The 20,086-nt window shown below is 55.3% G+C and overlaps 1 protein-coding gene across 2 annotated transcripts in view; it reads left to right on the top strand.

The window, feature by feature from the left end:
* ITPK1 (inositol-tetrakisphosphate 1-kinase) overlaps nucleotides 1–20,086 on the top strand; it is a 166,849-nt gene that overhangs the window by 128,776 nt on the left and 17,987 nt on the right. For both annotated transcript variants that reach the window (XM_060095703.1, XM_060095704.1), the window contains 2 exons: nucleotides 16,795–16,893; nucleotides 17,214–17,254. In XM_060095703.1, coding sequence (XP_059951686.1) covers nucleotides 16,795–16,893; nucleotides 17,214–17,254 — 140 coding nt within the window. The remainder of the gene's footprint in view (nucleotides 1–16,794; nucleotides 16,894–17,213; nucleotides 17,255–20,086) is intronic.

Consider the following 20,086-nt stretch of genomic DNA (forward strand, 5'->3'; position numbering starts at 1 on the left):
ACATGACAAATGCAAGTTTTGCTTTTTGGAATTTAATGGAATTTTTTTTTCCTGAATATTTTCTATTCGTGGTTGGTTGAACTCCATGGATACAGAAGGCTGACTGTATACAATTATTTGAGTATAATTTTTATTTTTAAGTAATTTTAAACTTACCCAAAAAAGGTGCAAAAAATGCTACACAAAGTGCCCGTCTGTATACCTGTGCACAGCTGTTGTGTCCAGTGTCAACATCTTGTGTGACAGTTTATGGTTCTCTAAGCCAGGAAATTCACATCAGTAGCAATACGGTTATTAAACAATTTCACAGCTGTCCCACTGCTACCCTGTTCCTGGCTCAGGATCCAGTCTGGTTTTTCATCTGTGGACTCTGTCCACCTAGAGCGGGGCCACAGGTTGTTTGTCTTTCATGACCTTGACACTTTGGAGGAGGCTTGACTGTTTATTTTGCTGCGTGTCCCTCAATTTGGATGTATCTGATGTTTTCCCCGAGTAGGTGGAGATTCTGCATTTGGGGCAGGAGCGCCACACCAGCAATACTGTCCCCCCCTCAGATCAGGAGGACATGACATCAATGTGTCTTCCCTCTGGCTAATAGATTATTTGGTCAGAGTTGTGTCTGCCATGGTTCTCCTCTGCAAATTTCTGTTTTTCTGTTTGTGTTGGCAGTTATCTCATAAGGAGACACTTTGCAGTCATCCTGTTTCTTGTCAGACTTTTACCCACTTTTTTTTTTTAAAGCATCCATTGATGGTTCTTGATGACAATTGTTGCTATTGCGGTTTTTGCCAAATGGTCTTTATACAGAGGTTTTCTTTTAATAAATTAATTAATTTATTTATTTTTGGCTGTGTTGGGTCTTTGTTGCTGCACACGGCTTTCTCTAGTTGCGGCAAGCGGGGGCTACTCTTCGTTGCAGTGCGAAGGCTTCTCATTTCAGTGGCTTCTCCTGTTGTGGAGCACGGGCTCTAGGCGCGCGGGCTTCAGTAGTTGTGGCACGCGGGCTCAGTAGTTGTGGCTCTCAGGCTGTAGAGCGCAGGCTCAGTAGTTGTGGCGCATGGGCTTAGTTGCTCCGTGGCATGTGGGATCTTCCCGGACTAGGGCTTGAACCCATGTCCCCTGCATTGGCAGGCAGATTCTTAACCACTGCGCCACCAGGGAAGTCTCTATACAGCGTTTTAAAGAGTGAGTGTGCCTCCCTTCACCCCAGTTGCACTGGAAAGTGACAGGGACTTCTCTGCCTTCTCAGACATCCATGGAGGGGAGGGGCATCCATGGAGCCCCAGCATGATCTCATTTGTAAACAAAGGGAAAGGCAAAGATGAGAATTAAGAAGGAAAAGGAAAAGTTGTGGGTTGTCAGATATGGTGGAGAAATCGGGAGTAGACACGTTTCTTTGCTGCAGGACTTTTCAGAGCCTTTATGTGCTAATATGAATCTTCAGTCTCTCAGAGGCAGGCAAACTGAATTTTACCACTGGTGGAAGTTGCGCTGATAGCTTATATTTACAAATAGCGAAAAAAATGCTAATTAACTTGTGACACACCATAAATGATGAGCCACATCTCAACTTCAGAGATGGAAAATGAAGAAAACAAAAGGAAACAAAACCCACGCCCTAGAATCGATGAAATACAGCAATATTTAGCCTTTTCCACTTAATCAGTTATGGGTCCCCCCTCTCGTTTTTTTTTTTTTTTTTTCCGGTAAGCGGGCCTCTCACTGTTGTGGCCTCTCCCGTTGTGGAGCACAGGCTCCGGACACGCAGGCTCAGCGGCCATGGCTCACGGGCCCAGCCGCTCGGCGGCATGTGGGATCTTCCCGGACCGGGGCACGAACCCGCATCCCCTGCATCAGCAGGCAGACTCTCAACCACTGTGCCACCAGGGAAGCCCCCCGCTTCTCGTTTTTGTTGCGCTTATGGTAAGAGGCCTGGTCCACCCAGCACACCTCAGGAATTGCTGGACTGGATGCCTCCTGAGGGCCGCTCACCCCCAGCCCTGCTCAGATCTGGTCCTGAAGTCCCTCTGTCAGCAGGCAGGGCCCTGATTGCCAGTGGTTCAGATCTGTTTGGCCCGCACCTCTCTTCCCAGAGGCAACCGCTCTTAAGTATGGAATCCATCCTTCCAGGCTCTTCTCATACATGTACAAATACATGTGTGCTTAAAAAAAAAAGAAAGAAAAGAAACAGTGTCCTACTACTTGTGTTCTCCTATAACTTGCTTTTTCTCCACTGAACATGTGTCTTGGCTTCTTTCCTTGTCAGCCCACGAAGATGAGGAAGACTAGGTCTGATATGCCCTTTTTGATGATAACATAAAATTTCAGCATGTGAATGAAAAAACCCCATAATTTACTCAATTATACTGGGCTCATAAAGTCATTCCAGTTTGATTTGGATTTTTTCTTTTAACTGAGCTGCAGTAAACACAGGTCTTTGCATAGGTCTGTAAAATTAATCCCTAGAAGTGGAATTTCCCGAAGACCGTTATAAACGTTTCTCACTTTGCAGATATTGCTGGATTGTTCTTCAAAAGGTTTGAACAACCTTTACTCCTTACAGTGCGTGGCTGCTGGAGAAATGATAACTGTCTTACCTTCAATTGCATTTCTTCCAGGATTGACAAGATTACTCATTTCTTCTTGTGTCTGTTGCCCCTTTGCATTTCTTGTGTATGAATTTTTTCATGTTAGTTGCCCATTTTTCTCTTGGGTTGTTGGTCTTTTTCTTATTGATTGGTTAGACCCCCTTTGGGGGTTAAGGAGATTGTCTTTTTGTTTAAAAATATGGACTGTTTCATTGCTGGAAGCTTCATCTTTGCACTGGACCAAGCTAACGTTTTCTATTCTGCTTTTAGAATATGTATGGCCAGAGAGAGCACTTCAAATATTATTTTTTAAAACGTCTTGGAAACAGCAAAGGCTGCTGCGTTTTGGGAGTTGGAGCCGAGTGGGGCAGTGAGCCTTTGGGTCCGGAAGGAGCCATAAATCAGTGCAAACAGCTGCCACAGAGTTAATCCGCGTTTCCAGCAGCCGTTTCCATAAGCTGGAATGGGACTCAGGAATGTCCCTGTCTCCACCGGGGCCAGTGTCTAACTTCCACACTCCTGGCCTCGAGCACACTGGGTGCAGATAGCACTCTGTTCCCTCGAGAAGAAACAGGTCCTTAGCTGAGTCAGACGGGATGGAAACTGGTCGAGCTGACCAGGGCCATGTCAGACTGGGGACTGTCAGACCTGTGGCCTTTGTTCCCCTCTGTTCCTGCCCAGAAGCCACCCCCTCCCCCAATTTCAGGCTGGTTCCCCACCTTCCAGTGTTTTCCCCAACAGCACGCCTGTAGCTGGGGAGCTGAGGATCAGGCTGGTAGCAGGGAGGTAACAGCTGCAGCAGGGCCTTAGGGGGGGCCCCCTCAGAAGCCTCCAGGGAGCAGGGTAGGGGCTTCAGCCACTGCTGAAATGCCCCCATCCCCCTACCCAGTGTCTCCAAATAACACAGTCAAGGTTCCCCTTTGCAAACTCAAAATAACCAAGCCTACTAGTTTCCTGTTGCTCCATAACAGGTAACTACAAACTGAGTGGCTTTCAACATCCCCCCTTTGTTATCTCACAGTTCAGTAGGTCAGAAGTCTACCTGGCGTGGCTGGTTTCTGGTCTCAGGGTGTCTCAGATGGGAATCAAGGTGTCAGCTGGGCTGAGTTCTCATCCGAAGGCCCTGAGGAAGAACCCGCTCCCAGGCTCATGCTTATTGGCAGGAATCACTTCCTTGTGGCTGTAGGACTGAGATCCCAGTTTCCCTGCTGGCTGTCAGCAAGGGGCCACCCTCTGCTCTTACAGCCCCCATATTCCTTCTCATGGGCCCCTCCATCTTCAAGCCAGCAAAGGCTGTCCGGCCCTCCCTGTGCCTCCGGCAGCACCAGGCTGGGCCTCTGCACGGCCCACCTGCCGAGCCCTCCCTCACCATGTGAGCGGCAGGGACACAGCACGAGCCTGTCGGCACTCAGGAAGTGCCACTTCTCTCTGCCTCCCCTCAGGGGGCCCTGGGGAGGAGCACCATCCAGCCTGGCTCCTGGGCCCTGAGGCCTCCAGGTTCACTGCCTGGTCTGTGTGGCCGTGGGCCTGGGTGGATGGAGCCCTGGCCTCTCCTCACATCCACTGTCCTCATGTGACCTTCTGAGGTGTCAGGCCCTTCTTCCCCTCAGACGCCGTGGGTGAACTGGACGGTGAGCAGTGAGTGCCCAGTCGTGCCTGGGGAAGGCTCGCCCCAGGTTCCCTCAGCACCCAGCTCTCGTACACCCTTCACTTTCGGCCTCGCTCAGCCTCCGACTCCGTCTGAGCCCCTTGGTGCCTGAGCAGCGGGCAGGGCCTTCTCTCCTCCCTTTTCCCGGAGGGGGTACCTCAAGGGCCACCTGTGTCCTAAGCCTGGTACTCCTGAGACAGTCCTAGGTCCTGGGGAGCCCTCCACCCCATCGTGGGTTCAGAATGGATGCCCAGGTTGTTGACTGGGCCTCGGTGCGCCAGGAGGAGCAGACCCACTGCCAGCTGAAGGCAGCCAAGCCTTACGTGGTGCTTCCCCCTGCACGGCCACTCACGGTGACTCATCTAGTCCTCACGTCCTCACAAGGAGCCTAGGGTGTAGGAGCCGGTGTTACCCCGATCTTGCAGATGTGGAAACAGAGGCACAGAGAGGCGGCCCGCCCAGGTTGAGACAGTGGACCTGGGATCGGAACCCAGGCACCCAGCCCACCACTACGTACACCCGTGGCCTACGAGGGGCTACGAGGATGAGGATTGGCCTCTCCCGGGATCAACCCAAAGCCCTGGCAGATTTCCAGTTGGTTCCCATGAGTCAGGCTCCCCAGTCCCCACATCTCCAGGGCATGCGGCTTCAAGGGCTGGAACTTTAATGACTTAAAACATATTATTTCAACTTCATGTCATTTGGGGCTGTGAATGGGTCTTAAGAGACAGGATGATGTCACCGTTGTCCAATCATTTCCACCCTTTTGAAGCCCGACACAAATCCCCCCACAGATCCAGCCTCTGTGCCTCAAGGGCGGCTCGGGCTATAGGGAGAGATGAGTGCCCTTCAATAAAGGGAATGCAGAGTGAACTGGAAGTAGGTGCTAGGGGACGTGCGGGGTCAGAGCAGGGGACAGTTCCTGAGTGTCGCTGGGGGGAATCAGCAGAGGTTCTGACTTATCGAGGTGGGGCGGGGCGGCTTGGGGGCATCCCAGGAAGATTCCTCTTGAGGAGAGTGGGGAGGCGAGGGTGGAGCACTGCCTTGGGGAGCCCTTCCGTGGCCAGGCTGGCGGACGGGACATTATCCTGTGGATAATCCTGTGGGGCAGGAGAGTCAAGGTAAGGACGCAAAGCGCCCTCCTCACACCCAGGCCCGGCTCCACTTCAGAGACCACTTCCCACTTCCATCTCTTCTCGTCCGTGGGCCAGCCATCCGGGCCCTTCCTGGCTGCCGCCTCCTGATCCGGGCCTGCAGCTGCTTTCCCTCCCCCACTTGTCTGTTCTGCATTACTGGGTGGCTACCATCACCACGAGCCAGAAAGCCACTCGGTTGTTTTCAGAGGGGCTGTCAGGCTAAGACTCGGCTTGCCCGGGATGCACAGACGTCTTTCCCTGTCTAGGATTCGAGAACACGTGGCTCCTGCCCCTAACAGGATGACGGCAGGGGGCAGGTGACTTTGGGCAATCAGGCACCAGACGAGTCATGAACACTGGAGTCTGTAGGTTGGCGGGCCAGGCCAGCACTCCAGCCCCACGGCCACAGTCACTAGGGCTGTGCCAGACCAACAGCGCTGCGTGGTGGCCAGTCGAGGCGTTGCAGGCCACCTCCTTTCTTTCCCTGTGCTGGTCAGTTGTGTTCCTCCATTGCCCCCCTTTCTCCTTTTGTTTCCGGGCTCACAGCTCACACTTACTCAGTTCATCTCACACATGTACACTTGTCAGAGAGTTTTCACTGACGGCTGCCATCTCTGAGCAGCACTGGGCTAGGGGTCAGGCCAGGTCCTGACCCCAAGGAACGTACCGCCCGGTTGCACAGTCAGAACCCAAATGTGTGGAAATTTCCTAGGGGACCAGAGATGAGCAAGCAAACAAGGTAGCGATGCAGGAGAGAGATGGTAGTGGAACAGGTGAGACTGCCAGAAGATGCTGGGGAGGTGTCATTGTTATGAGACAGCTTGTTCCTGTCTTAGGGGCTTAGGGGAAACTGAGTGACACCGGCTGAGCGGGTTGTTGCCGACTGGTGGGAGGAGGGGCGTCCCAGAGGCGTGTGTGGGGAGTGATGAGGAGACCACTGTGCGTGGAGCCGGGCTTTGGCTGGGAATGATCTTGGTTCTGCGTCTGAGAGGAGCTGGGAAGTGAGTTAGATTGCCAGGGCTGCTGCAACAAAGCGCCACAGACTGGGTGGCTTAAATCACAGAAGTTAATTTTCTCACATTTCTGGGGACTAGAAGTCCAAGATCAAGGTGCTGGCAGGGCTGGTTTCCTCTGAGGCTTCTCTCCTTGGCTTGTAGGTAGCTGTCTTCTCCCTGTGTCTTGTCATGGTCTTCCCTCTGTCTCCTCCTCTTAAGGACATGAGTCAGTTGGATTAGGGCCCCCATATGACCTCGTTTTAACTTAATCCCCTCTTTAAAGGCCCTATGTCCAAATAATAGCCACATTCTGAGGTCCTGAGTGTTGGGCCTTCAGCATATGAATTTGAGGGGACACAGTGCAGCCCATATGGGAAGGCAAACAGAATCATGTTGCAGGAGCCTGGAAAGGCTGTTCACTCAAGTCAGCCTTGGACAATTATTGAGCTGAGAGCTGCTTCAATATATAGGTCGGAGCTTTAGGAAGATGATCCAGGATCCAGCCGCTGTGTGTAGTTTGGGCTGGATGGTAGGTGAGGTGGGCAGGATGCCAGGAATCCAGTGGTTTGTGGGTATTGCAGCCACAGTGGGGAGAAGATGGTTCTGGGGTGAGGGTACCAAGAAGGGGGTTCCTTGGTTAACAAACGCCAGCCGCTGGGAGGAAGCCCCAGCCCTGGGCCACCGCACTTGTTCTGTCTGTCCCAGCGGATCATCCAAGGGTTGAACCTGGGATGGGTCGTGCTGGGCAGGCTGGGGCCACTACAGCTACCCAGACGCTGGGGCGCAGCCGCCCTTCCTGGAGGGAACTGTTACATAATTTTAAAATACATTTTGTAAACGTGGGGCAGTGGGAGACAACCCTGTGAAGTCAGTACTATTTTTGTTGCCCTCTTTCCCGCGAGGCAGCTGAGGCCGAAGTAAAGTTACTTGGCCAGCCTGGCACAGCTGATGTGAGCTGGAGCCGGGATGTAAACCCAGGCACACCGGGCCCTGGTGAGCCCACAGGAGAGGCCTCCTCCGAGGTGTGGGAGAAGAGGGTGCTCAGAGTGAGGGAGGTGGCCTGACCCAGGGCTTGCAGCACGAGCAGGAGCTTCCCAGGCCAGGCAGGAGCTGGAAGAAGGGGCTTGCAGGGCCGAGGGACCAGCATGTGCAGAGGCTCCAGGGCCTGTGAAATCAGGGTGTCAGTTTTCTCAGCTCTCAGAAGATTGAGTGAGAGCCCGGACCCTGCCCACGCCTGCCCGCTCCCGTGCCTGCTGTCAGTGACACAGTGGGTCTCCTCACTGTCCCCTCCTGAATAAGGCTCTTTCCTGCCGTACAACACAGGCCCCGGGGAATGGGGAGTGGCCCAGGGAAGCAGGGCCGAGCCCAGCTCTGAGAGGCAGCATTTGGTGCCCCGAGCTGGGGGGTCCTGGGCCGAGATGTGAGGGAACCTGTCTTTTTTTTTTTTTTTTTTTTGCGGTACGCGGGCCTCTCACTGCTGTGGCCTCTCCCGCTGCGGAGCACAGGCTCCAGACGCGCAGGCTCAGCGGCCATGGCTCACGGGCCCAGCCACTCCGCGGCATGTGGGATCTTCCCGGACCGGGGCACAAACCCGTGTCCCCTGCATCAGCAGACAGACTCTCAAACACTGCGCCACCAGGGAAGCCCGAACCTGCCTTTTGATAAGGGCCACCTCCCTCCGGCCAGGAGAGGTGGGAGCCCAGGCCAGCGCTTCGTTCATTCACTCGTGCACTTGTTTGTTGGGGATGCAGCCATGAACGCGGTAGACAAGGCCCCTGCCTTCACGGAGCCCCCATTCTGCCTGAAAGGTGGAGCCCCAAGTCCAGGCAGCAGCTCTCTGACTGAGGAGGGAGGGTTTGCGTGGACTGAAATTTCCGGCCTTCACTGAGGCCCACCGGGATGTCGCCTCCCCCCGGGGAGCCCTCCCTGGTCTCTCCAGGATGCAGTTAGAAGTCTGCACGCGATCCCTAGCGAAGCCCTGCTCTCCCGGGGGCCGGTCTGCTGGCTTGTAGCTGAGTCACACGCTCCCTCGGCGCTGCCTTCAGCATGCAGGGCTTGGGGTGCACCTACTGGGAGCCGGGCGAGGGGCCCTTCACCATCACCCGGCTCCCGGAGGTACCTGTGAGCCCAGAGGCTCCCCTCTCATGTCGTTTGGGGGTGGGGGTGTGAACAGATGGCAACTCCAGGCCCTTGCCCACCGCACTCCCTGTACCCCCATCCCCGCCAAGGGGGAGCTGGCTTCTTTAGCTGGCATTTCGCAGCACTTTTTCCTCATCCTTTCAACTCCAGCAAGTAGACAGGAGTGATTAATTATGACCCCCGGTCTACTGATAGGAGCCCAAGACCTGAAAGGCCACGTGGCTCGCCTGGGCCCAGGGGAGCTGCCGGAACTTGCATGCACGTCTCCGGGCCCCCGTCCAGGGCTTTCGCTCACTGAGTCATGCACGGGCCTCGCCCCCAGCCCCCCACGCCAGCCGGTGTCTCCGGGCCTCCCTCCCTCTGCCGCGGGGCCTGCTCGACCCTGAGTGACCGTGTGTGCGGGGGTGGGACCATTCACTATGTCACCCGTCGTCCTCCCTCATGAAAGTACTGCCCAGATTTCTGAAAAAGGGACTGCCTGGGGCTGGGAAGGCACGGTCAAGACCCTGCATTGCTGGTGCCTCAGGAAACTGCCGCCGTCCCTTTGGGAAGCAGCATGACCCCGTGGCAAGAAACAGAAACGTTGGTGCCGGTGGAGCGCGGACCCCCTCCTGGGAACGCGGCCTGTGGAAATGACTCATCACAAGCCCAGAGCCTTATCATGCTTGAGAGGTGTTCAGTCCACGGCGGAGGAAGATTGGCACAAACATGAATGTCTGACCTGAGGGGAAATGTCGCCAGTCGGGTGACCAGGAAATGCAAAACCACGGGAAAATACTGGTGGCAACAGCATTCAGTAAACACAATTAAAAAGGGAAGTCCAGTCCCAGTCATAGCAAAGTAGATAAACAAGATGCTTCTGCAGGGGAAAGTCCTCCAGAGAAGCCAGTGGCCAGGCTGAGAGGGGACAGCTGTGACAGGTGTCCTCTTTTCAGACGGAACAAACCTGGGTGGGCAGAGACCTCGAGGGAGCGGAGTGCGAGGACGCAACGGTGGCCCGAGGGCCCAGGTAGCAGGCAGGCGGCCTGGAATGTGGGACATTGGCGCCCAGGCACACTGACCAGAGGCTCTGCGTCTGTCCAGATGTGGCCTATAGATGCCCGAGGAGCCGGCCTTGTGCGTAGGGCGCTGTCAACGATCAGTCCCTTCACACAACAAGCACTTATTGAGCACCTACTGTGTACCTCAGTGTTCTAGGCACTGGGCCCACAGCAGTGAATAAACCCACCAGCCCCTGCCCTCATGGAACCAATGTTCCAGAGGGGGAGACAGAGCCCTCGAATGTAGTAACTCCTCCCCCTGGCACGTCCCAGCTGAGTCCTCCCCGCTGCCTAGGAGCGCGCAGCGGGCTCCAGGCCCTCGGAGCCGCTTCTCTGGTCTGTCTGCAGCTCCTCTCGCCTCAGCACAGCCCTCACTCGTGGGTGTCATTCTCTGGGGCCCCGCCCTGCAAAGGATTCCCACTCTGCATGTCCTTGGGGACTGTCCCTGCCCCTAGGTTTTGTTTCCACTGGGTATCGTCTGGGTGAAGAAGTTACACCGTCTGGGAGAAAAGAACTGAAGCAGGGTCTCGTCACAGCTGTCCCCAGGCCCTGCATCGCCGGGGCCCCACCAAGGCTTCCTTCGCATCTGTGTGCAGAGGGCCTGCTCTGCTGGCACCATGCTGGGCACAGCCAGGGAGCCAAGGAGGGTGAGGCCCGGGGCCCAACATCCCCGGTAGCTGGACATGGACCGGTGGCTACGATTCAGAACCTACCCACTCTCCTGTGGGCAGCCCAGGTGGCCTTGCCCAGTGTAGTAATAGAAATAGCAGCCACTGCTATGTGCCTGTTAGGTGCCAAGGCCTCCCAACAACCCTCTAGGGAGGCATCGCTCCCATTTTACAGATGAAAAGCGCAAGGCCCAGCATTGTTCAGTCGTTTGCCAACGGTTACAGCTACTTTACCCCAGGTTCAGTCAGGCTTCAAAGCTGCGCCTTCAAAGTGCTGTCTCCCCCTCTCCCTTTCCCTAGTTGTCCTCTTGTAGCACCTGTTTGTCATTGTCTTTTTTTTTTTTTTTGCGGTACGCGGGCCTCTCCCATTGCGGAGCACAGGCTCCGGACGCGCAGGCTCAGCGGCCATGGCTCACGGGCCCAGCCGCTCCGCGGCACGTGGGGTCTTCCCGGACCGGGGCACGCACCCGTGTCCCCTGCATCGGCAGGCAGACTCTCAACCACTGCGCCACCAGGGAAGCCCTGTCATTGTCTTTTGTCCTCTTGCTAGCTCTGTATCACCTGCCACCAGTTGCATGGGAGCGTTGCCACCTGCCAGAGTGGACAGGGCAGTGATGTGACTCAGACACCTGGATTCTCACCCCGGGCCTGCCTGTGACTTGTGTGTGGTCTTGAACTATTCTCTTCCCCTCCCTGGACATGATAGGACTTGCCATCTCCGAGGACCCCTGGCTTCACGTTCTCTGATGAGGGTAGCACAGAGGGAAGAGCGGGTGTTTCAGGTTCCCAGGGGCTAATGTTTCAGCTCTTAACAGAACACAGCCCACCATCTGACTAAAAAAAAGCCTCATTCCAACTCCCATCCAGAAATAAAGACGACAGATACATAAGCGGCAGTCGCCTTTTTCGGGGAACCAGAAATAGCGCCCAGTGCTGACTGAGAGAAAGCGTCTTGTTCTATGTGGGGGAGAAGAGCTGTTGGCACTGTTGTGGTTTTCCCAGGGCGGAGCTGGAGGGAACTCTGCTGTCGCTGTCGCTGTCCCTCCCATGGGGCGGGGCCCGCGTGTCCGCTGCCACCAAGGCGCTGGCTCCACCGCTGCAGGGCCCGGCTGCTTCCTCGACGTTCCCACTCAGGTGACCTCTGTGTCCACGCGCTAGACTGATGTCACCGTCTTCATCTCAAAGGCTGGGTCCGTTTGTATGACCACACGGCAGCGTGTCCTCAAGCAGGGCCTTTGTACTGGCTGTCCCATCTGCCAGGAGCACGTTGCCCCCAGATGCCCAGGCTGACCTCTCGCCTTCCTGTGCCTTTGCCCAGCGAGGCACATCCCGATCACACCTCCACCTCCACGGGCAGCCCCCTCGCGCTCCCCGTGTCACCTGCCAGCACCATCTAGCTGTCCATTTTACTCATCCATCGGGCTTACTCTCCGATCCCTGCACCTGGAACGTCAGCTCCACGAGGCAGCGTTGCCTGTGTTCCTTCATCGCTGGGTCTCTAGCTCCAGCGATACAACACATTGTTTTGTTGGTGACCGATGGTTGAAACCAAAATAGAAACAGTAGTCGTTTCTAATTTACTGTGATTTCACAGGCGTGGCAGGATGATTTTGGCTACAAGCAGCCAGAAATTGGGTCAAGCAGTAGAGTCATCGTGGTCTGCTATACCCGAGTCCAACGTTGGGACAGGCCCCGGGTGTGGGGCAGCCTGCAGCCCAGTGAGGGACACAGGTTCCTTTCCAGCCTCTGCCCTGCGGGCACAGGACTGCCTTCCCCCAAGGCGGACCCCCACAGACTGAGCTTGGTCTGTGGGCCTTTCAGGCCGCGTGATCAGGGAGGTCTCGGTCCCGGGCCCACTCTGGAGAGGGCGCGCGGGGTTTACAGCTGGTAGTGCCTGTTGCTCAGGGTGTGGTCAACAAGCTCCAAGTTAGGATAAAGGAGGAAGAGCATGACGCTGTGCCTGGGCCCCTCTTTCTTGTCACACTCGGTCCTTGGCCACCTCTGCTGGGTCCTGCCATCACCCAGGCTACCGCCTCAGACCCCAGAGCCTGAGATTTCGGAAAGATGTGGATGTCTGGCCTAACGCTGGATGCGCCCTGTTCGTTGGAAGCGTCTCGTCTCTGCATTTCATCTGGACCCCAGATATCTCCGGGAGAGCTTTCTCCTCATCCTTCTCTGATTCACCCTGGCCTTGGCAGGGGCGGGGCTGGGGGACGGGTCTCTGCAGGTTTTCTGGAGGATCGAAGGAGACACTGGACCCGAAGCATTTATTTAGCCCAGTTTCCCGCAGGGAGCGAGTGCTCACTGGATGGCAGCTGCTACCGCTGGGGTTTTTTCCTTATTTTTCTTTTTCAATTGGTATAAGCCACATACCCTAAAATCCACTTTTTTTTTTTTTTTTTTTTTTGGTGGTACTCGGGCCTCTCACTGTTGTGGCCTCTCCCGTTGCGGAGCACAGGCTCCGGACGCGCAGGCCCAGTGGCCACGGCTCATGGGCTCAGCCGCTCCGTGGCATGTGGGATCTTCCCGGACCGAGGCACAAACCTGCATCCCCTGCATCGGCAGGCAGACTCTCAACCACTGCGCCACGAGGGAAGCCCAAAATCCACCTTTCTAAAGTGTAGATACAGTTCAGTAGGTTTGAATATATTCCCAGAGTTGTACAGCCATCACAATTATCTAATCCCAGAACATTTCATCACCTCAAAAAGGAATGTTCCCATTTGCAGTCACTTCCCATTCCACCTGGCCCCCAGGCCCTGGCAACCACCAGTCTCCTTTCTGTCTCTATGGATTGGCCTGTTCTGGACATTTGGGCTAAATGAAGTCATGTATCCTGTGGCTTTTCTAACTGGCTTCCTTCACTTAGCAGAATGTTTTCAAGGTTTAGCTATGTTGTAGCATGAATCAGTGCTTTTTATGGCTGGATCTATTCCATCGCATGGATATATCACGTTTGTTGACCCACTCATCAGTTGATTGACATTCGGGTTGTTGTCACTCTTTGGCTGTGATGAAAAACGCTGTTATGAACATTCCTGGACAGGTTTTTTGTGGACATATGTTTCCATCCTCTTGGTTGTATAGCTAGGATCACACTGGGTCTGCTGGGTCGCACTGGAACTATGTTTAACTGTTTGAAGAACTGTCAGACTGTTTCTCAAAGCAGCTGGGCCATTTTACATTCCCATCAGCAATGTCAGGACTCTTGTTATTGTCTGCCTTTTTGGTTGTAGCCAGCCTAATAGGTGTGGTTTTGATCTTCATTCCTCTGATGGCTAATGACGTTGAGCATCCTTTCCCATGCTCATTGGCCATTCGTATGTCCTCTTTTGAGAACTGCCCATTTCAGATCCTTTGCCCATTTTTTAAATTGGGTTATTGGTCTTTTAATTGTTTGGTTGTTAATAGTTCTTCATTTATTTTGGATACTAGACCCTTATCAGATATATGATTTGCAAATATTTCCCCCCATTCTGTGAGTTGTCTTTTCACTTTCTTGATAGTGTCCTTTGAAGCACACAAGTTTTAAATTTTGATGACATCAAATCTGTGTCTATTTTTACTTTGGTTGCTTGTGCTTTTGGTGTCTAAGAAACCATGTCTAATCAAAGGTCATAAAGATTTATACCTGTGTGTTCTTTCTTCTAAACGTTTTATAGTTTTAGCTCAAATGCTTTTTCTGCACCTTTTTTTTTTTAAGGAATAACTGTTTTTTGTTTTTGTTTTAAATATTTATTTATTTATTTATTTTTGGCTGTGTTGGGTCTTCGCTTCTGTGCGAGGGCTTTCTCTAGTTGTGGCAAGCAGGGGCCACTCTTCATCGCGGTGCGCGGGCCTCTCACTATTGCGGCCTCTCTTGTTACGGAGCACAGGCTCCAAACGCGCAGGCTCAGTAGTTGTGGCTCATGGGCCTAGTTGCTCTGCGGCATGTGGGATCTTCCCAGACCAGGGCTCGAACCTGTGTCCCCTGCATTGGCACGCAGATTCTCAACCACTGTGCCACCAGGAAAGCCCTTTCTGCACCTATTGATAGGATCGTGTGGGTTTCATCCTTTATCCTGTCGATATGGAGAGGGCACTTTTTCTACTAGGGAGGCCGTGGTCAGTAGCATGGACTTGGGAACCAGCTGCCCGGGGATGAGCCCCCAGCTGCACCCCTTACTCACTGTGTAACGCTGGACAGGGAGCTTCACCTCTCTGTGCCCCATTTTCTTTATCTGTAAAATGGGGGTGACGGCACCTCTTTGTGGGGTTCTTGTGAGGGTAGGTGATGGCTTTGCAGACCGTGTGGTGTCGTGTCTGGCACATAACAAGTGGGGTTTATTGACTGCTGGCCGTTAGCTGTGACGTGACTTGAAAGCTTTGGGCTGGGGTGGGAAGGGCACTGAAGGCGGATCTAAAAGCCAGGCAGATTCACCTGCTCCGAAAACTCCCGAAGCTCTGACTGGAGGTGGTCTGTTTGACTCCAGGGATCTCCGAGTCTTCCCATGGGAGGGCTGGGTCCAGGGTGGACCCCCTGCCAGGCCAGGTGGGCAACTGATGCAGGCCGGCCTGCTGTTGCACTCTCCAGTTTGTTTGGCCTGGGGTGTCACGCCCTGTTAGGGCTGGGCTGGAGGGGCTGCAGCAGGGAGCCTTTGCGCAGAGCGCTTCCTCCTTCCACAGCCTGCCAGCCCCTCACCAGTTTCTACCCAGCTCTGACTCTGGGCAGGGGGTGCAGAAATGGGGCCTGTTTAGATAATGGCTTACAGCTGAGAGCCAGGACACCCTCCCCCCCGCCAGCCCCACCTCCCTGCTCTGATGTCCCTGGCTTCTCTTCTCCTGGCCTGCCATGTGAGCCTGGCTCCTTGTCCTGGCTCTGTATGTGGCTGTCAAGTGACCTTGGGCAAAGACTGCCTCTTGGGGCCTGTGTTTCAGCATCTGTCCCTGAGGAGTATGAGTGCTCCGTGCACAGGGCCTGCCTCGCCGTCCGCCAGGGCTCCACCCTCCCTGGGTCCCCGAGAACCTGCCATGACTCTGCGCCTGTTTGGAGTTTGGACTTTGCTGGCGGGGGGCGGGGAGGGAAATTAAAACACTTTTAATGTTCCCTGTATAATTCTTGGCACTGGCTTTTATGAGATATGTGAAGCTGGATCTTACCTTGGTTTCAATGTTTTAATGTACTGACCTCCTAGCCAGCCAAGTAGCTAGAAGCTGTTGGAGACAAGCTGCTTTACTGTTTGCTTTCGGTTTGGTTTCCAAGTTTGTGGCGGGGATGGGGGTGTCACCCCCATCCCACTAATGCTCAGCCTTTCCCAGCTCCTGTGCCCAGAAATACAGGGTGGTCTTACCTCCTGGGAACTGGCGCCCTGAGCGGGGATGGAGGTAGACTGAGTAGTAATAACAGACCAGCCATGCAATTTAACAATCAGTAGAGAGATTCAGAATACATTTGGTTTTCCCACGAATCATCTGTTTTGCCCTCACTCGGTGTCTGGCACCAGGGGCGTCCTGACGAGCAGAACACACCCAGCTCCCAGAGCTTCTCAGGAAACCAAACACGCCTGGAACCCATAGGGTGAGTGAGCACCCCTCCAGGAGCGGGGACTCAGGAAAGCAGCGGCACAGGGATGGGGCCGGGGCTGGAGTGTGGTGGCGGCAGGAGGGCGGTGCCTGTGCTCACGTGTGGCCCGTCGGGGTGACAGAGGGGTCAGGAGCCACCTCTGTTAGGTGGTGAGAGGCTGCGTGCCGGGGTCCCTGTGTGACCGCGAGCCGCTCTTTAATCCCCCCACCCCCCACTCAGCGTCCTCCCCACGGGATTATTTGCAGACTTCAGAGGCGATATACATAAAGCCCTTGGCAGTGCTAGACCTGGGATAAGAGCTGAAGGGCTGGTGTCATTCCTGTGCTTATCGTTAAGCTGATACTGCCTATGGAGGGGGAAGTCTTTTTTTTTTTTTTTTTTTAACATCTTTATTGGAGTATAATTGCTTTACAATGGTGTGCTAGTTTCTGCTGTGTAACAAAGCGAATCAACTATACATATACATATATCCCCATATCACCTCCCTCTTGCGTCTCCCTCCCACCCTCCCTATCCTACCCCTCTAGGCGGCCACAAAGCACCGAGCTGATCTCCCTGTGCTACGTGGCTGCTTCCCACTAGCTATCTATTTTACATTTGGTAGTGTATATATGTCCGTGCCACTCTCTCACTTCATCCCAGATTACCCTTTGGAGGGCGAAGTCTTCATTGCCCCAGAACAGTGGTCATAGTTGATTGAGTGAAAATTTGCATTACAAAACAGTACCTGGTTGTGGAGCTGTGTGTGTGTGTCACATGCCCAAGTGCGGGCTAGGAGGTAATCGCAGTCGTATCTGTGACTGTCTGGTTTTCGCTTTTAGTTGATCTTCAGCCTTTGCCGTTATCATGTGTTGGTTCCGTCATTACAGAAACGCTCTTAGAAAATGTAATGAAAGTCTATGCTCTCATTCCCGGGGCATGTGGGTGACTGCGGCCCATCAGATGGGGTGGGCAGGGGCTCTGAGGGGGCCCCTGGGGAGAGGGCGGTGCTGACTTGGGCTTCTCCTCCACCCCCAGATGACAGGATCTGCTCACCACCCTTCATGGAGCTCACAAGCCTGGGCGGAGACGACACCATGCGGCTCCTGGAGGAGAATGGCCTGGCCTTCCCGTTCAGTGTGTACCTGGGCGTGCCGCGTGGGGGCCGGGTGGGCCTTAAACTTCCCGAGGGTGCAGTCAGGCCTCGGCCGCTGGGGAGGGCATGGCCCCGGGTCCCTGGGTTCCTGGGTGGTGAGGACCTGGCCTGGCAGCGTCCGTCCAGCTCACCCGTGGGCAGGTGCTGGCCCTGGTCGAGTCCGCGCCGCCCTCCAGCTCCCACCTGCCCCTCCCCTGAGGGGCTGCGGGAGTTGTTGAGAGTTTCTCCCTGTACCTGCAGGGCTGGGCTTTGTGGGTGAATAACCTCGCTCACCCCTCTGTTTTTCTCTCCCCACCCACAGTTTGCAAAACCAGAGTGGCTCATGGCACCAGCTCTCACGAGGTGAGTGGAGGATGTGACGACTTGACTGCCGTGCCCCCCGCCTCCCCACCCTGGCCATCCCCCTGCCCCCGATCCTTTCGGCTCGCGGTGTCTCTCTGGGAGCCCACCAAGCCTGCTGCTGCTCCTGAGGTCGTGGCTTTGTACGCTCTCTCCACCCACACCCTGTGCCTGTCCTGTCCCCGAGGCCGCGATGGCTGTGCCTGCCCCCTTTGTGCCCGTGCAAGCCAGGCCTCCATCTGACCAGTCCTTTGGCCCGTCGGTGCCGGTCACTTCCTGCTCCGTGCTGGGCACTGGCCTGGGCCCCACTGAAAACATGCCATCGCCGCCCACAGGGATCTGCCAGGCCTGCTGAATTGGGGAAGGGGGTGAGAGGAGAAAGGAGCACCCTACCTGCCGTGTACGTGATTGCCCCGCCCTCTCATTCAGTCCTGTGTCCACCCAATAGTCATTCCCAGCCTTGGGTGCCCTGGGAAGGATGCGTAAGATGTGAGTCCTGCGCTGGTGGAGAGCACAGAGTCCCGGAGGTGGAGGGCACCAGCGGGGTGTGATTGGGAGACAGCGGAGGAAGACTTTTGGGAGCTAATGGCCAGGCAGGGGCTCTGCTGGGTCTGTTGCCGTCCTTAAGAACCATGCCTGGGCCATTGTCTTCAGGGGCACAGCCCAGCCTGGGGGCCCCCTCATTAGGTGCATGGGAGGACACCCTGGGCTGTAGACATTTGACCCACCCAGAAGGCCCTGTAGGAGAGTCTGTCCCGGGCAGCCCCACCGTCAGAAACGCTCCCCCAAGACCTGTGACTAAACGTGGACAGCCCCGGCAGTGTGCCCTGGAGAAGATGTATGTAGTGTCTTTATCCCTGGCATGTATTTTTGGGGAAATGTCTGTAAACAGATGTGTCCCTATGGTGTGGTACATGCCGTGATGGGGCTGCAAGGCCGAGGGGTCCCTTTGCTCGTCGGGGGGAACGTGAGGGCAGGAAATCCTGGCCTGTAGCAAAGGTCAGCTGTCTCCTAAGGTCAGGAGCCCTCGTGGAGCCTTCCCTCTCCAGGCCTGCCTGGGCTCCGGGCCAGGGGTGTGCGCCTGGGCCGGGCCCCGGGAGGGAGCAGGAAGGCTTCAAAGCAGCCAGAATCGTATCCCTGGAACCCACACTCCCCTCGCTGGCACCAGCACCGGCTCCCCAACCTTCCACCTGGCCCTTTTCACCACCAAACGGTTCCTCTGTTGGTCAGTGCCTCGGGGTTTTCAGGACAGAAAGGCGACTGCAGTCGTTAGTGTGATTAGACCAGCCTAATGCAGAATAGGTCAGCCTGCCAGGAAGGAACCACTTCTGCTGTTGACATAAGAACTTCGGAATCACACCAACCTGGGACCAGGTCTGGTTCTGAGCACCACCGGCTGTGTGACTTCGGGCAGATTACCCAGCCTCTCTGAGTTTCCGTCCCTCACTTGTAACTGGGGGTATATGGTGGCTGTTGTGAAGGATAAGGGAGTTGCTGCGTGTGCTGCCATGGGGCCTGGCCCAGGGTGTGTTTGATACGCTGTCGTGAAACCAGTTGCCCTGGAGCCCGCTGGGTCATTGCTGATGGGGCGGGGGTTCCGGATCGAGGTGGCCGCCCTCCTCCAGGGGAGTCTTGACTCCATGGGCTCAGGCGCCTTCAGGGGAGGCTACTTCACCCCTCAGTCCAGTTATCCAAGTCTGGCTCCAAGGTGTGTGCCACGTCCCCCCCGCACTGCCCCACCCCTGGGCCTCCCCCAGCCCGCCGTGCACTGTTTCCAGGAGGGGCTCCTCTGCTGGGTGGGGGTCCGGGACAGAGCCCTGAGATTGGGATCTGGGATGTTGCAGATTCCCAGGGGGCTTGTGTGCCATGGGCCGTCTGCCTCCTGGGAGGCTGTTAGCATCAGAGGGACGCCCCCCCCCGGTGGGGCACCCTCTGTGGCGTGAGCCTGGGGGTGGGACGCTGAGGCTCGTCACCCACCTCAGGGGTGCCCGGGGATGCTGAGCGCAGCAAGGATGGAGGACACCTCTGTGCACGTGATGAGCTTCACACAGGAAAGGGGGCCTTCTGACCGGGGTCCCCACCTGTACCCCCGTCCACCCGAGCCCTACCTCTGATTCTCTGGTCCCTCGCTCAACTGAAATCGGGACTAGTTTGTTTTCATCTTATGTTCACACATAAGATGGTTTGGGCTCTTGTCTTGGCTTTAAGCTGGTGTAAGCACACAAGTTTGCTCCACAGTGGAATGCCACGTCCCCTCCTTAAAAAAAACAAAACAAAACAAAAAAAGCCCCACTGAGCCAAAAGCTCGGAGGACCCCAAAGCGACCCCATGGTGGTTATTTTATTTATTTATTTATTTATTTATAATTTTTTTGGCCACACTGCGCGACACGCGGGATCTTAGTTCCCTGACCAGGGATCGAACCCGTGCCCCCTGCAGTGGAAGTGCGGAGTCTTAACCACTGGACCGCCAGGGAAGCCCCACCATGGTGGTTACTGATGCTATTTTACAGGTGAGGAAAATGGAGCTTAAACAGGGCTTATGCAGCAAGTGCCGGGGCTGGGTCTTGAACCCGTGTACGGCTCTCTTACTTTCATCAGATGACTAAGGAGATAATTCACTGCGGCACACACACACACACACACACACACACACACACACACACACACACACACACACACACACACACACACACACACACACACACACACACACACACACACACACACACACACACACACACACACACTCTTTTCGTTTCCCCATGTGGCCTGGATCTCTGCCCCGTTACCCCTCCCAGCAGCTCTGGGCATCTGGTGGCTCCTTCCTGGGGCC

The sequence above is a fragment of the Mesoplodon densirostris genome, chromosome 4 (genome assembly GCF_025265405.1).
Source record: "Mesoplodon densirostris isolate mMesDen1 chromosome 4, mMesDen1 primary haplotype, whole genome shotgun sequence".
NCBI lineage: Eukaryota > Metazoa > Chordata > Mammalia > Artiodactyla > Ziphiidae > Mesoplodon > Mesoplodon densirostris.